The 14,605-nt window shown below is 39.4% G+C and overlaps 1 protein-coding gene across 9 annotated transcripts in view; it reads right to left on the bottom strand.

Moving 5' to 3' along the window:
* Nucleotides 1-14,605, bottom strand: part of zswim8 (zinc finger, SWIM-type containing 8) — a 1,066,004-nt gene that overhangs the window by 513,532 nt on the left and 537,867 nt on the right. For all 9 annotated transcript variants that reach the window (XR_013278281.1, XM_077494401.1, XM_077494403.1 and 6 more), the window contains one exon: nt 8,601-8,725. Coding sequence is in view for 8 of the 9 variants with exons in the window: in XM_077494401.1 (XP_077350527.1) it covers nt 8,601-8,725 (125 nt within the window). In the remaining variant the exon portion in view is untranslated. The remainder of the gene's footprint in view (nt 1-8,600; nt 8,726-14,605) is intronic.

The raw sequence follows: 14,605 nt of genomic DNA, 5'->3' as shown, positions 1-14,605 counted from the left end.
AACTGCAGGCTTGTAGCACATAAGTATTTGTATTTTTTACGATTATTTTCTATAGAGGATAAAAAATAAATAAAAACTACATAGGTTTGCATAGGTCTGATGCCACTGAACATTTTGAGTGACTGATAGTAAAAAAATTTAAAAAAAAATGCAATATTGAAATACTGCAAGTGGGTAAATAACATATGGGGGCAAAATGGATCACTGACGTCTACAACCATCACTGGCACTGGATGCCAGACCAGTCAAATAGATTTTTATTTTATGTCTATAGCCATCACTGGCATTGGATGCCAGCTCAATTCAAATGGATTTTAACGTCTATAACTGTCACTGGCATTGGATGACACCTCAGTTCAAATGGATCTTTGATGTATATAGGCACTGGCACTGGATGACACAAAAATGAAAAATGAATGAAAATGGGGAAAAAAATGATGGGAAATGAAAAAAAAGTAGTTTTGTTCGTAGTAGTTGTTCGTTTCAGTAATTGTTGTTTAGTGTTCATGAATTCTGCACATTTGTTCTAGATTCTTACTTTCTGCCATCAAAATCAGTGTTATTACGACTTTTTTTTTTTACCCTTATATTAAAAGAAAGAAAAATCTGCTGTTACAACATATTGACTTATCCAAGACTCTAATTATGGCATATGAAATATTAAAATTTGAATTTCTGTATATATTCATATACAGCATTGTTAGTTTTGCTGTTAGCGTAATACTGCTATTATTGTCCACAGGGGGCATTAAAAACAAATAAATACATAAATACTATATATGTATTGATAGGTCTGGTGGCACTGAACAGTTTGAGTGGTTGAAACTGAAAAAATATTCATAAATGACTTAGTTATGGCACTTCAAAGGAAAAGCCATTTTTGGACAAAATCACAAGAATTTAGTTCTAGTCAGAAAACTGCTATTGTGTAAAAACTGGTCATGCAAAAAAAATAATCTGTTTTCATGACTTATAATCTTATTCAAGCCTCTAACTATGCCATATGAAATATTCAAATTGGAATTTTATTTTCTGCATATGTACCGCACAGTTAGTCTAGCTATTACAATAATACTGCTATTATTTGTCCATAGGAGCATTAAAAATAAACAAATAAATAATTAACTATATATGTATAGATAGGTCTGGTGCCATTGAACATTTTGAGTGGTTGAAATTGAAAAAAATATTCATAAATGACTTAGTTATGAGACTTCAAAGGAAAAGCCATTTTTGGACAAAATCACAAGAATTTAGTTCTATTCAGAAAACTGCCATTGTGTAAAAACCGGGCATGCAAAAAAAATCTGTTTTCTTAACTGATAATCTTATTCAAGCCTCTAACTATGTCATATGAAATATTCAAATTAGAGTTTTACTTTCTGCATATGTACCGCACAGTTAGTCTTGCTATTACAATAATACTGCTATTATTTGTCCATAGGGACATTAAAAATAAATAAATAAATAAATAAATAACTATATATGTATAGATAGGTCTGGTGCCACTGAACATTTTGAGTGGTTGAAATTGAAAAAATATTCATAAATGACTTAGTTATGAGACTTCAAAGGAAAAGCCATTTTTGGACAAAATCACAAGAATTTAGTTCTATTCAGAAAACTGCCATTGTGTAAAAACTGGTCATGCAAAAAAAAAATCTGTTTTCATGACTTAGAATCTTATTCAACCCTCTAACTATGTCATATGAAATATTCAAATTTGAATTTTATTTATTTTTTTCTATATATGTACAGCATAGTTAGTCTAGCTATTAGAATAATACTACTATTATTTGTCCGTAGGGGCATTAATAATAAATAAATAAATAAATAAACTATATATGTATAGATATGTCTGGTGCCACTGAACATTTTGAGTGGTTGGAATTGGAAAAATATTCGTAAATGACTTGGTTATCACACTTTAAAGGAAAAGTCATTTTTTGGACAAAATCACAAGAATTTAAACAAACTAAAATTAATGCCCAATATATATATATATATATATATATATATATATATATATATATATATATATATATATATATATATGTATATATATATATATATATATATATATATATATATATATATATATATATATATATATATATATATATATATATATATATATATATATATTAGGCTTGGGACGATTTTTGAATACCGTTAAAGCCGATCAGTTCAACAGTTTCGGTTCGGCCCGTCTGTGTTCCGTTCGGTCACTTTCGCACAACTCATTTTTTTTTTTTTTTTTTTGTACCCCTTCATGAGCGCTAATCCAATATGGAGGCGTCCATGGTTACGGAGCATGTCCATGGTTACAGGGCGCGTCATGGCAATGCGTCATATCCTTCCAGCGACGCTGTAGCCAATCATATCGCAGCGGGGCGGGTACAGCCTTGGAACAGCTACCAGCTAGCATGCTACATCACACCAAAAGCCGGGGGGGAGCATTTCGGCGGCGCGTTTGCAATTTAGGCAATGAACTTCGGAAGAAAAATACGTGGGGTTGCGTGGAATCGGGACAGAATGGTGACCAAGGAATGAAACATCCAAGTACTGGTAAGTCTATTTACTTGCTGTTGAAATGTACCAAGCTAACATAAGTGTTTGTGTTGACTCGCTAAAGCGCTGAAGCACTGTTTTTGTTCACCAAGGGACATCGCTATTGCGTCTTCTAATCCAACGTAAGATTTGTGACATAAAACCAACGTCGGAAATTACAACTGGCTGGAAATCGTTACGTTCATGACTGAGTTGTGTGTTTTGTGTCATGGTTCTGCACTCAGTCTGTTTTTTTTCCTTTCAGTGGCATGAGGGAGTGGGCGTTCCCCTCTGCGCCGCACCTGTGCTGCATCCTTAATCAAGGACTTTAAAAGGGACTGCTGTATCTTCACTCGGTGTCTGATTATTTCTTGCTCGCTGTTCAGCATCAAGTTATTTTCTAGACCTTCTTGTTCCACAGCCACGAAGTATTGCTTAGTCCTGTTCTGTATTTGATCGCGTGTAAAGTTTTCCCACGTCGCTTTTGGTTGTACTTTGATGTTTTTTTCCCCCTGCGCTTTATAGCCTGCATTCTTGTATCTATTTCGGTTTTACTTGCATGTTGCAAACTCTTTATGTTATACGTTTTTTCCTGGTCTTCCGTGCCAGCGCTTTGAGTTGTAAATTTCTTAAATCCTTGTGTAATAAATTGGTGTTCTTACTTTTATCTCGGCCTGCATTTTTGGGATCCACCCCTCACCGTGACATAATAATCCGACCCTATGAATCCCGCAGAGCCTGATAAAATTAGAAACGCTTTGGCCACCCAAGGGAAACGGGTCGGGCAGACCGAAGCCGCGCTCCATGAACTCTGGGAAATGGTGGGTTTGCTTGCCCATCGTTTAGAGGGAATATGCGTGCGGATCGAGCAGCTTTGCTCACAAAGAGAGGCGGCCACCTTACCTCCCGCTTCCGCCGTGGAGGTGCCGACGCCACTTGCTGCTTCTTCGACGGGCGCCTCCTTTCAAGAACCCGTTCTGCCCCATCCGTCACGGTATGACGGACAGCCCGGAAATTGCAGAGAGTTTCTGCATCAATGTTCCCTTATCTTTGACCAGCAGCCGTGTACGTATGATAACGATAATGCTAAGGTAGCATTTGTAATGAGTCTCTTGGCTGGCAAACCGGCGGCTTGGGCTATGGCAGTGAGCAACGCGTGGCTGGACCTCCGGTCCTCCTTCCCGGATTTTGTGTCTGAGTTTCGGCATGTTTTTGGCCATCCGGTTAAGGGAAGGGAGGCCGGTGGTAGGCTTTTGGATTATACTCAAAATAATCTGTCAGTGGCTGATTATTCTATTACTTTCCGCATATTAGCGGCTGAGAGTGGATTTGATGATAGTGCATTGTGTAGCATTTTTTGCTGCAGGTTGAACTCTGCTGTTAAAGACGAACTTGCTGTCTGTGATGATCCTACTACTTTGGAAGATCTCATCGCGTTAGCAATCCGCTTGGACAATCGTCTTAGAGACCGCCATCATGAACGCACCCAAGAGCGGGCTGGATCAGCCTCATGGACTCCTAGCTCAAGTCAGGTGCGACCTCACCTTGCTCAGCCAATGACTCTCCCAATCTCGGGCCCGTCTGCCACCACAGAGGAACCCATGCAACTAGGAGGTGGACGGCTACTTCCCGAGGAGCGACAGCGACGCCTTCTCTCAGGTGCCTGCCTCTACTGTGGCCAGCCGGGTCACAGAGTGTCCTCCTGCCCAGCTAGGTCATCTCCTCCTCCACGCCAGACCACCCAGCTGGGAAGCCGGCAGTCGGGGACTGGGGTTGCCAGTCATAGCTCCAATGATTCGTGTGAGTAGAAGCATGAGTGCTCCAGGACTGGTCAAGTACTTCACATACAAGTACGTACATACTTTGAGAATCAGCTGAGCTCATTCACACATCATGTAGACAGGTAATATACATGACATTTTACTCTTATCAATATTTGATATGACTTATGACACATCCCTGTCTTATGTTCATCAAATAAAACTTATTTAATAACTTAATCTTACAATTTGAATAGTATAATTGTAATTTGATTTGAGAATAATTCAAAGATCAGTGCTTGAGCGAGTGTTTTAATACTACTACTACTACTTTTTTTTTTTTTTTTTTTTGCTTTGTATATGAAATTATTATGCCACGTTATTTAGCATGTTCCATGTTCTGGTTAATGAAAAAAGACCCCCCCCCCCCACCCCCCCCCCCCCCCCGGGGCCATTGCAAATGCGATGTTTAAAAGGTTAGGGTTGGTGTGAGGGATATAGTTGTTCTCAATACAGGTGCACGTAGAAAGTCAGCAGGTGAAGTACAGCACATGCCAATGCCCACTTGCCAAAGACAAGTGCCATCAAATGGCAGCTTTACTGATTTGGGTGGAGAAAAATGTTTTTTGGTTTGTTTTTTTTTCAATTCAAATTCAAAAACACTTTATTTGTCCCCGAAGGGCAATTCAATGGCATATGAGCAAGTAAAAAAAAAAAAAAAAAAAAAAAAAAAACAGGCATTAAACCAATAAACATAAAAAACACCATACATAATAAATACTGTAGTTAAAAACCATAGTATTTATGTCGTGCACGGATGTGGAATGTGCATGGAAAAAGGCCAAGCCACCTAAATCTGACGAGATTATCGGCAAGTGTCTATGATGATACCATCTACATCACTAGGTAAGTAATTGATGTAAAATTTCATTATTTCATTATTATAGTGTACACAAAATTCTTTATATAACAGGATCTTTTATTAAACAGGATTCTTTCTTTAAATAGTTGAAGAATTACAAGATAAACATTGATGTTTCTTGCTCTTGAACACTGGTAGGAAGTGGAATCATTGCTTTTTTTCTTTCGGGTGCATGGCTCAGGTGGCTTGGTCTTGCCGTGGTTCCATGCAAATCGTGATGGCCCACCAGCTTTTCCATCTGGTAAATGCCAACTGCACACCCTTGAGTTGGCATTTGGTGTGAAGTTGGCACACCTGTAAATAGAAGGGAGATGAGAGATCATAATGTATCATCTTGTTTTTGATGGTCATTTATTCCTTCTATATACTATAAGAGTTTTGACAAAACTTTGGAAAAATTCAAGACTACATTCTAGTCTAATGGTTTGTGATTATTATTTTATTAGGTTTTTTAAACCAACCACATGAATCAACAAAACAGAATAGGTATAGCAACACAACAAAAAGAGCATGAATCTACATTGTGTAATATAGTCTTTTCATGATTGCATCAAAATGTTGTAGCGTATAAGAGGTTTAAGCAAACCATGGACTATGTATATGAATGCAGATTGTCTGGTCTATGATTATGTAATTAGTTCATCTGACTCATAAAACCTCCCCAGTAACTCGCCATCTCTTTACAGACAGGGTTGTCGTGCCATAGGCTACATAGACAGTAGGCTACATAGGCTACATGTGCCCTGATTTAAACTGTATTCAGCATAAAAGCATCAAAAATGCACAATACATCGATCCTTGAAGTGGATTGTAGTTTTGTAGCAGACTGTAGCAGATTGTAACGTTACGGGTGCGCTAACATCGGCACTAACGCTAACATCGGCAATAAACTTAGTTTTCTATATATTTCTTCAAATTATAACTTACCCTACCAACTGCAACCATTTCCTCTTGTCTTTGCCGTGGGGAGGAAAGCGGTAGAATGACAGTTTCGTCGTTATTTTGGTCTCAGTTCGGTGTAAACAGCGAGGTACACAGCACTGAGGCTGTGAGGCATAGTGAAAAGAACTAGTCATTTCCGCACTTGGACCCGGAAGTATGTCTGAGCGGGCGCTGACGTCACGACTAAAATACTCAATATAGTCTGTTATCTTGTTAGATATTGCGGCATACACAGGAAACCCATACACCTGTTTTATGATTTTAGTCATGTGATATTCAACTTAGAGTGGATTATGGTAAAAAAAATTAAAAAAAATTCTTCGTGTTAGTGCAACACACCAGGCTGGCTGGACCCCCACAATACACATGTGGGCTGGTCCATCAAAACTCCCGGGCCACTCAGTCGGCGACGTGATCACTGATTTAGTGAAGTCACCTTCATGTACTAGGATCTTTGGAATGGAAAAGAATGTACATGTTCCATCAGTTTTCTTAGCAAAACCATGTACCCAACACGAAACAATCATATTTGTTTTGTAAAGGAACACCTGTTTGCTGAAATTCACAAGCGCCGCAGTGTCGCTGGACGGTGACATTTATGCTAGGAAATCCAAAACATATGGTGAACGCACGACGCAGTGACGCCACATGGGAACTATCTATTGATTGAAGCGATTGTTAGTTTCATTGACAAAAAATAAAACACACACACACACACGCACGCACCCCCGCACACCCCCCACACACACAACTATTCTAGCAATCCGGACAGTTTTAATTGCATTGATTTACAGTAATGTGCCGCCACTGTGGCGTACTAAAAACCATTAATTAGTCTCTGGCGCCACCCGGTGGTTAACGAGTGTAAACACATTCAAACCCCATTTTTTTATTTCCCCCGTGCGTTGACTAGCAACTGAACAGATTGAAGCCGAAATCACGGGAAATGCATTATAACACATGGCGTTAACAGTGCATAAAAAATTTGCAATTATAATGGGAGTCTACAGCGAACTGCTACACTTCACAAAAGTCAGCATGGTCGGATTTTTTTTGTTTTTTTTGTTTTTTTTATGTATTAACATATTGATGCTCCCAATGTTTTTTCCCCCTGATGCTTTTAAAAATCAAAATGTCCAAAGAATGGAATCGCTTCAACTGTGACGAAACCAGGAAGCCAGCACCTATGCCAGAGCGAACAAACAAACCTAACAAGGACGAATGAATGCTGCAATTCTGTTCTTGCAGAATTACTCACAGTTTCCTTGTTGAATGTTGAACAGCGAGGGGCGCTTCATGCATTTCTAGCTGGTAAGATGTTCATGCTTTTCCCCCCTTCGGCAAGGACGAAGACAAAATTTTCACCTATGGCCGTGATTGGTTAAAACAAACGTGTAGAATGACGCATCGTCCAATCAGCTCGAATTATTGTATGTCCCGACTTTCCCGACAAAATTACTCTGGAGAGGTACCAGATGTATATTGCGGAGCATATCCATCTGGCTGTTGCCAGGTTACCATCATATAGTATTTTGAAAACTTGAGATTTATTTCCCCCAGTTGTCATCCCAGGTCATTCCAAGTTTGAAGTCAATCGGATGAAAAAAAAATTGTCCAGAATTGGACATACAAATTCATACCTCACTTCCTGTAAACTTTAGCCAATGGCTTCCAATGACTTTTTTTGTATCTCAGGGTGCTACATGTGCCTGCCAATTTTCATAGCCCTTGGTCAAATGTGCCAGGATTGGTTGACACAGTGAGTACAGTGGACTTTGTACACAGGGCACAGGCTTGTTGGTGCACTTTTGTTAAATAATTAAAATCGACAGTTAACACTGAAATAACAAGAAACTGATTAGTTTTGAAGTGAATGAATGAAATGAGGGCAGCACGGTGGATGAGTGCTTAGCACGTCCGCCTCCTAGTACTGAGGACACAAGATCGAGTCCAGGCTTCGGCTTTTCTGGGTGGAGTTTGCATGTTCTCCCCGTGCCTGCGTGGGTCTTCTCCGGTCTCCTACCACATTCCAAAGACATGCTTGGCAGGTTAATTGGGCTCTGAATTGTCCCTAGGTGTGCTTGTGAGTGTGCATGGTTGTTCGTCTCTGTGTGCCCTGCAATTGACAGGCAACCAGCTCAGGGTGTACCCCGCCTACTGCCCGAAGCCAGTTGGGATAGGCTCCAGCACCCCCACGGCCCTTATGAGGAATAAGCGGTTAAGAAAATGGATGGATGGATGAATGGAAATGAAGTTTACATTTTGACACCCTGCATACAAAGAATACAAATAAAACATTTGCAATCAAAAAACCCTTATTAATATAGTCGATAAAAGTGATAAAAGGGGCTATATGCAGGTAACATATGAAGAAGAAACCCAAGAAATAAAACCGCCAGAAGGACGTCAGTACAGACTATTCTTACCTTCTTCAGTTTGTTCTGGTCATCTTTATATGTGATCATGAGGACCAGAGCAAGATCTCCCTTAACCCTTCTAGTTCCTTCACAAAGCAGAGGATGCTCTGCTTCACTTACTGTTGTCTTCATTCCTGCATACACAATTAAATATTATTTGGTCTGGAGAAGAAAAACATAAAACATAAATGTGATGAGTGTGGCATTGAGAAAGACAAGAAAAAATGGACACATCTACATAACCTGAGTTATGCAAAAAAAAAAAAAGTACATACAGAGGGACCTCCAAAATTAGTGGCACCCCTGGTGCCTGGTGTGTCAAAAGTCTTAAATTAAATTAAAGTTTATTTATTTATTTATTTATTTATTTATTTATTTATTTATTTGTTTATTTGCTTATTTATTTATTTATTTATTTATTTATTTATTTATTTATTTAAGTAAATACATATTTCTTGTATTTTATTTTATTTCAAAAACATACTCTCATTCTGAAAAAATAGAAATAGTTAACCACAATCAAGCTCCTCCCATGGACATCTGAGTCCCAAGACTGAGATTCTGAGATTATGGAGCAAACTTGATACTAAAGTAAGCTGTATAGGGACATTATCTAACTTTAAAGAAAAAGTACAAAGAAATGACATTTGATGGTTATATCGCTGATGAAAATACAAGTTAATAATAATAACTTTTTGTAGTCACTGACAAGGCCAATTCTTGTTTGGCCTCTAAAATGTAAACAAGTGTCCCGGGGAAAAATGTAAACATGTCCAAGCTCCACATTATATTATTGCTGAGACAATTTTGTGGTGGCTACAAAAAAAAAAAAAAAAAAAAAGAAAGAAAAAAAAAACGCAAAACAAAACTGGATGTAAAATATTTTGATGATGGGACAAGCAAATAAAAACACTCATGAACTGGAAGATTTGGGACTACTGGAACATACTGGAAATTAGTTATACAACATCAAAAATCCTGTAGCCTATGATGATATAGAATTGGTAAACTGCTCCTTAAATGCGATTGACAGGATCTTCTCTACCAGGAGAGCTGATAGTGGTGAATGGCCCGGGCGAAACTTTTATGTCAGGCTACACGTTGGGGGGCATGGCCTTGTGCCTGGGCCTTTTGGAGGTGGAAGATGTCAAAGATGTGTACCTCTTTGTTGCCATGGTAGTCGGAATGCTTATGCTGGGGTATGGAACATTCTGTCATCATCGTATGCTGAAAAGAGTGGCGGAAGAGCAGAGCAAGGCAAGAGAGGTATGCACCAGTGCTGTGGAAACAGTGGCTGGAATACAAGCCTGCCCATCCAACGCCTGTGACGCCATGTCACTGGTGAAAACTGATCTCCCCAGTGTGGACCTTCCCAGCAAATGAGTTCAAACACAGACCATCCAGCTCCCCTGCTCCCGTACAATGCCTGCCAAACACCACCACGACCACCACCACCATTTTCACTACAGTGAACAGTGGTTCATCGCCCCCAAGCAACACCTGCCAGACATCGCCATTACCGGATTCACTGCCGGATGCACCCCCGCACTGTGTACCGCCCCAGAACGACCCAATGACTGACTCACCATCGAATCTCACCATTAAGATAAGCAATCTGGTCAAGCTCTCCAAACCGCTAAATAAAAATCTCTCCAAGCAGCTGTCTACTGATTACGGGAGTTCACCCATGCTCTCCCCAAGACACCACATTCAGCTATCTACTAATCGTCCTACTCCACCAAGCCTCAGCAAACACCTACCCACCTGCCGACCTCCATCTTTGTCTATGGAAAATCTCAACTACAGCTCGGTCTGATATGCTTTGGGTCCAGACTATATATACAATATAAAAAATGTGTGTCCCAAGGATAAGTCGGGACCCAATGATCCCAAGGAAGCTTGTAGCATTCCTGTGATTACAAGAAACAGAAAGGTGGCCAAAGAAATGAGGAGAAATAAGTCAGAGGCTACAAACCTTGTCAGTATAGCTTGTCAACCTCTGACTAAACCAGCGTCTCCGATTATCACTGTGAGACTAGCGCTACTAAATACAAGATCACTAGTTATCAAATCATTGTTGATTCATGACATTTTTATGACATATGATCTTGACTTATTTCTCCTCAGTGAAACATGGCTAACAGAAGGTTCCTGCAACACTGTTCTGAATGAGGCAACACCAACAAATTTTAGTTTCATGAACAAATGTCGTAATGGCAAAAAAAGGTGGTGGACTTGCTGCAATTTTTAAATCTCTATTTCAGTGTAAAGAAATGTTATTGGGAGGCTTTAATTCATTTGAATATGCTGGTCTTTTGGTAAAAGGTGAGCCAAACGTCGTTATTGTCATAATTTATAAACCTCCAAAACAAAAAGGCAGGTTCATGGCGGAATTTGAAGAAACGTTGTCAGTAATTTGTACCGACTATGACTATCTGGTCTTGACTGGAGACTTTAACATTCATGTTGACAACAACTTGGATAAAAATACCAAAGAATTTTGAAATATACTTGATACGTTTGGTCTCTCACAACATGTAAAAGGTCCAACACACATTCAAGGTCACATTCTTGATCTCGTCATCTCTAAAGGTGTTGACATTTTATCTGCTGAGGTGAAAGATCTGGCTATTTCAGATAATTCCTGTGTGTTTTTGAATTAAAAAACACCCCAGAAGTTCAAACAACTCCTGTCGCTATTAAACAAAAGGTCTATCAATGAGAACACAAGCAACACGTTTATGGAATTAATGGCTGCATCACCAACTGTAAATGCAGAGACTGTTGATGAACTTCTGGATGAATTCACCGAAAAAATCTCAAATGTTCTAGATGCTATTAAAACTGGATGCTATTAAAACTAAGACCATTTCATCCCAACTAAAACACCTTGGAGGTGTGCTACCAACATAATGACTTTGAAATCTAAATGCAGAAAAGCAGAGCGAAAGTGGCGAAAAACTAAACGCAAAGTTCATTTTGACCTGTACAGACAATGTCTTTGTCATTTTAACCAAGAGTTAGTAATAGCTAGACAACAACACTTTTCTGAAATTATTAGTAGGAACCTCAACAATACACGGTGGTCGACAAACTCACAAATCCCCCAAATCAAATCAAACAGTGCCAGAACTCCTCTCAATAGATAAATGCAGTGAATTTGCCTGCTACTTTAGTGAATAAGTGCAAGCCATCAGGTCAAACATTGTTAAAAACCAGCAAAAAGACAAAATGATGCAGCACTTAAAATCACCTCGGAATAATTTAATTACCATGACAGAATTTGACTCAGTGGATCAAATACTGTAGTAGACTTGGTTCAGCAATTGAAACCTTCCAAGAGCTGTCTTGACTCAATACCATCTGGCTTTTTCAAAACCATTGTGAAATCTGTTCAGATCGATTTACAATTAATTAACTGCTCACTTCAATCAGGTGAGCTTCCTAAATCTCTGAAAGTAGCTGCCATCAAGCCCATTCTAAAAAAAGAGAACACTGGACGTATAACTGCTAGCAAATTATAAATGAATCGCAAACCTTCCCTTCGTAACCAATATAGTTGAAAAAGTGTTTTTTAATCAATTCAGCAATTTTTTTTTTTAGCTTAAACGGACTTTTGGATAGATTCTAGTCAGGTTTACGACCTCATCACAGTACAGAAACAGCTCCGATTAGAGTACTGAATTATATAAGATTGAACACTGATGCAGGGAAGGTATTGGTGCTCGTCTTGTTGGACCTCAGTGCAGCATTTGACACGATTGATCATAATAAACTGTTAGACAGGCTGGAAACTTGGGTGAGGTTAAATGGAACAATCCTAACATGGTTCAGGTCCTATTTGGAGGAAAGGAGTTACTTTGTGACCATTGGAAATTTTGAATCTGATCGAACGGCCCTGACTTGTGGGGTCCCTCAAGGGTCAGTCCTTGGACCCCTGTTGTTCAGTCTGTATATGTTACCTTCGGGTCAAATGCTTCAGAACGCCGCTGTTGACTATCATAGTTATGCAGATGACACACAACTGTATTCATCAATGTTCCCAAATGACAGCAGTTCTATTAACGTATTGTGTCACTCACTCGAGCAAATTAACAACTTGATGAACCAAAATTTCCTTTTGCTAAATGAAAACAAAATGGAGCTCATTGTTTTCAGCAATAAAGAAAAGAGGATTGCTGTTACAGTTTTTCACGATTGTCAACACACGTTTCTCAATACAATAACGGATTTCTCAATACTGCACACACCAAATGCTAAACCTGAAACTCCCTTTGCAAGAAGACTCTTGCAATCAAATCTATATGTTGTGTTCACAAAATGGAACTCGTGTGTTCATTTGGTACACACGGTCCTATTTTCCAATGACACACAGCATTCATTGAGCACACACAACTAAGCTTTTGCTGTACACTACCAAGTATTTACAGCACATTGAAGTGCAAAATTGAAAACACTATTGTAAAATGGAACACAGCATGTGAATGACAATGATTCTGGAAAATAAAATATTTCTCCATTTGTAAAGATGACTGAGTCTAGCCTATTTTTTATTTTTATTTTTAAATCAGCACACAACTATGCAGCCAAAATGTTTTTATTTTTGTACATGACTGAGATCTAATCATGATCAAGCATCATGATGCTTTCGGTTTCTGTCAGGCCAGAGGGCCTCGTCCACCTCACAGGCGATGTTCTCCCTATCTAGACAATCTCTGGAAGAACCACCTTAATGGCGTATCAATCCCTGAATGGACTCAAGGCTGACGTCAACACAGGCTTCTTCCTTGGCCTGGACAAGTGGGACCTGGGTCTGGGGGTTTCTCTCATACACCTTCCACCTCCAAGCAGTAAAGAACTCCTCTATGGGGTTGAGGAATGGAGAGTATACCGGGAGGAATCACACTCTAAAATGTGGGTGGTCCTGGAACCACTGATGTACAAGCAGAGACCGGTGGATACTCACATTGTCCCAGATGACAACATAATTTCAGTAAATCTTTATGGATCATCAATGTGATCTGGTGGAACAAGTTGTTTGTGGAAGTCATCAAGGAAGACCAGCAGCAAGACCCTCAAGCCAGCCTCCCTCATGCTCACACCATGGTTCAGCACATGGTCTATCACAGTGGCCTGAATCTCATTGGATACAATAGTTCTCCGTCTTCTTACTACTCATGCTCTCTTTCCTCCTCATGCTCCTCTCTGTTCTCCTGCTCCTCTCTGTCCTTCTCCTGCTCCCCCTGCTCCTCTGTCATGCTACTACAGGAGCAGGACAGGAGGACCAAGAGAAGAACAGAGAAGACTGTCCACCTCTTGCTCCTCCTCTCACTCTACTTCTCCTTCTCAGGTTGCTCTCTTCCATCTTCTCCATTCACCAAACACAGAGGAGGAGGCTCAAGACACTTATATACTGCAGTCCTGATTGCTAATTGCTCACCAGACATGAATGTGTGTTGGAGGTTGATACCAGTGAGATGTCACATAAGAAGTGTGTGTAACAACAGAACATTGTATGTAGTGTTTTGACAACAAGTTAATGTGCAATCGACTGCAGAGTGTATTGCAGGTTGAAGCTTTGAGCTTTTACATGACAGGTGTGTGCAACAACTGAGCATTGTTTGTAGTGTTTAGACAACAAGGTGATTGCAATTGCCGTCAGAGTGTAAAGAAGGAAAGTCAGAGTCTAAGGGAGTCATAATGGAGTGTGAAGTAGTGACAATTCGGGGCGAGCGATTGGTACATGAAATTAAGGTTGTTCAAATTGTTAACAATCGTGAAAAACTAAAAAAACAAACAAAAAAAAACTACTTGAGTCACTGTCTTTAGAAACTAAAGACCATGTTCGAAATCTTGAGGTGCTAATAGACTCAGACCTGACCTTTAGCAATCATATTAAATTAATCACTAAAACAGCATTTTACCAGCTAAAAAATATATCCAGACCGAAGGACTGAATGCATCAAGCAGACCAAGAGAAGCTTATCCATGCCTTTATCTCCAGCAGACTAGAT

Source organism: Festucalex cinctus, chromosome 14 (genome assembly GCF_051991245.1).
Source record: "Festucalex cinctus isolate MCC-2025b chromosome 14, RoL_Fcin_1.0, whole genome shotgun sequence".
NCBI lineage: Eukaryota > Metazoa > Chordata > Actinopteri > Syngnathiformes > Syngnathidae > Festucalex > Festucalex cinctus.
This window is presented reverse-complemented; position numbering and strand designations above follow the sequence as displayed.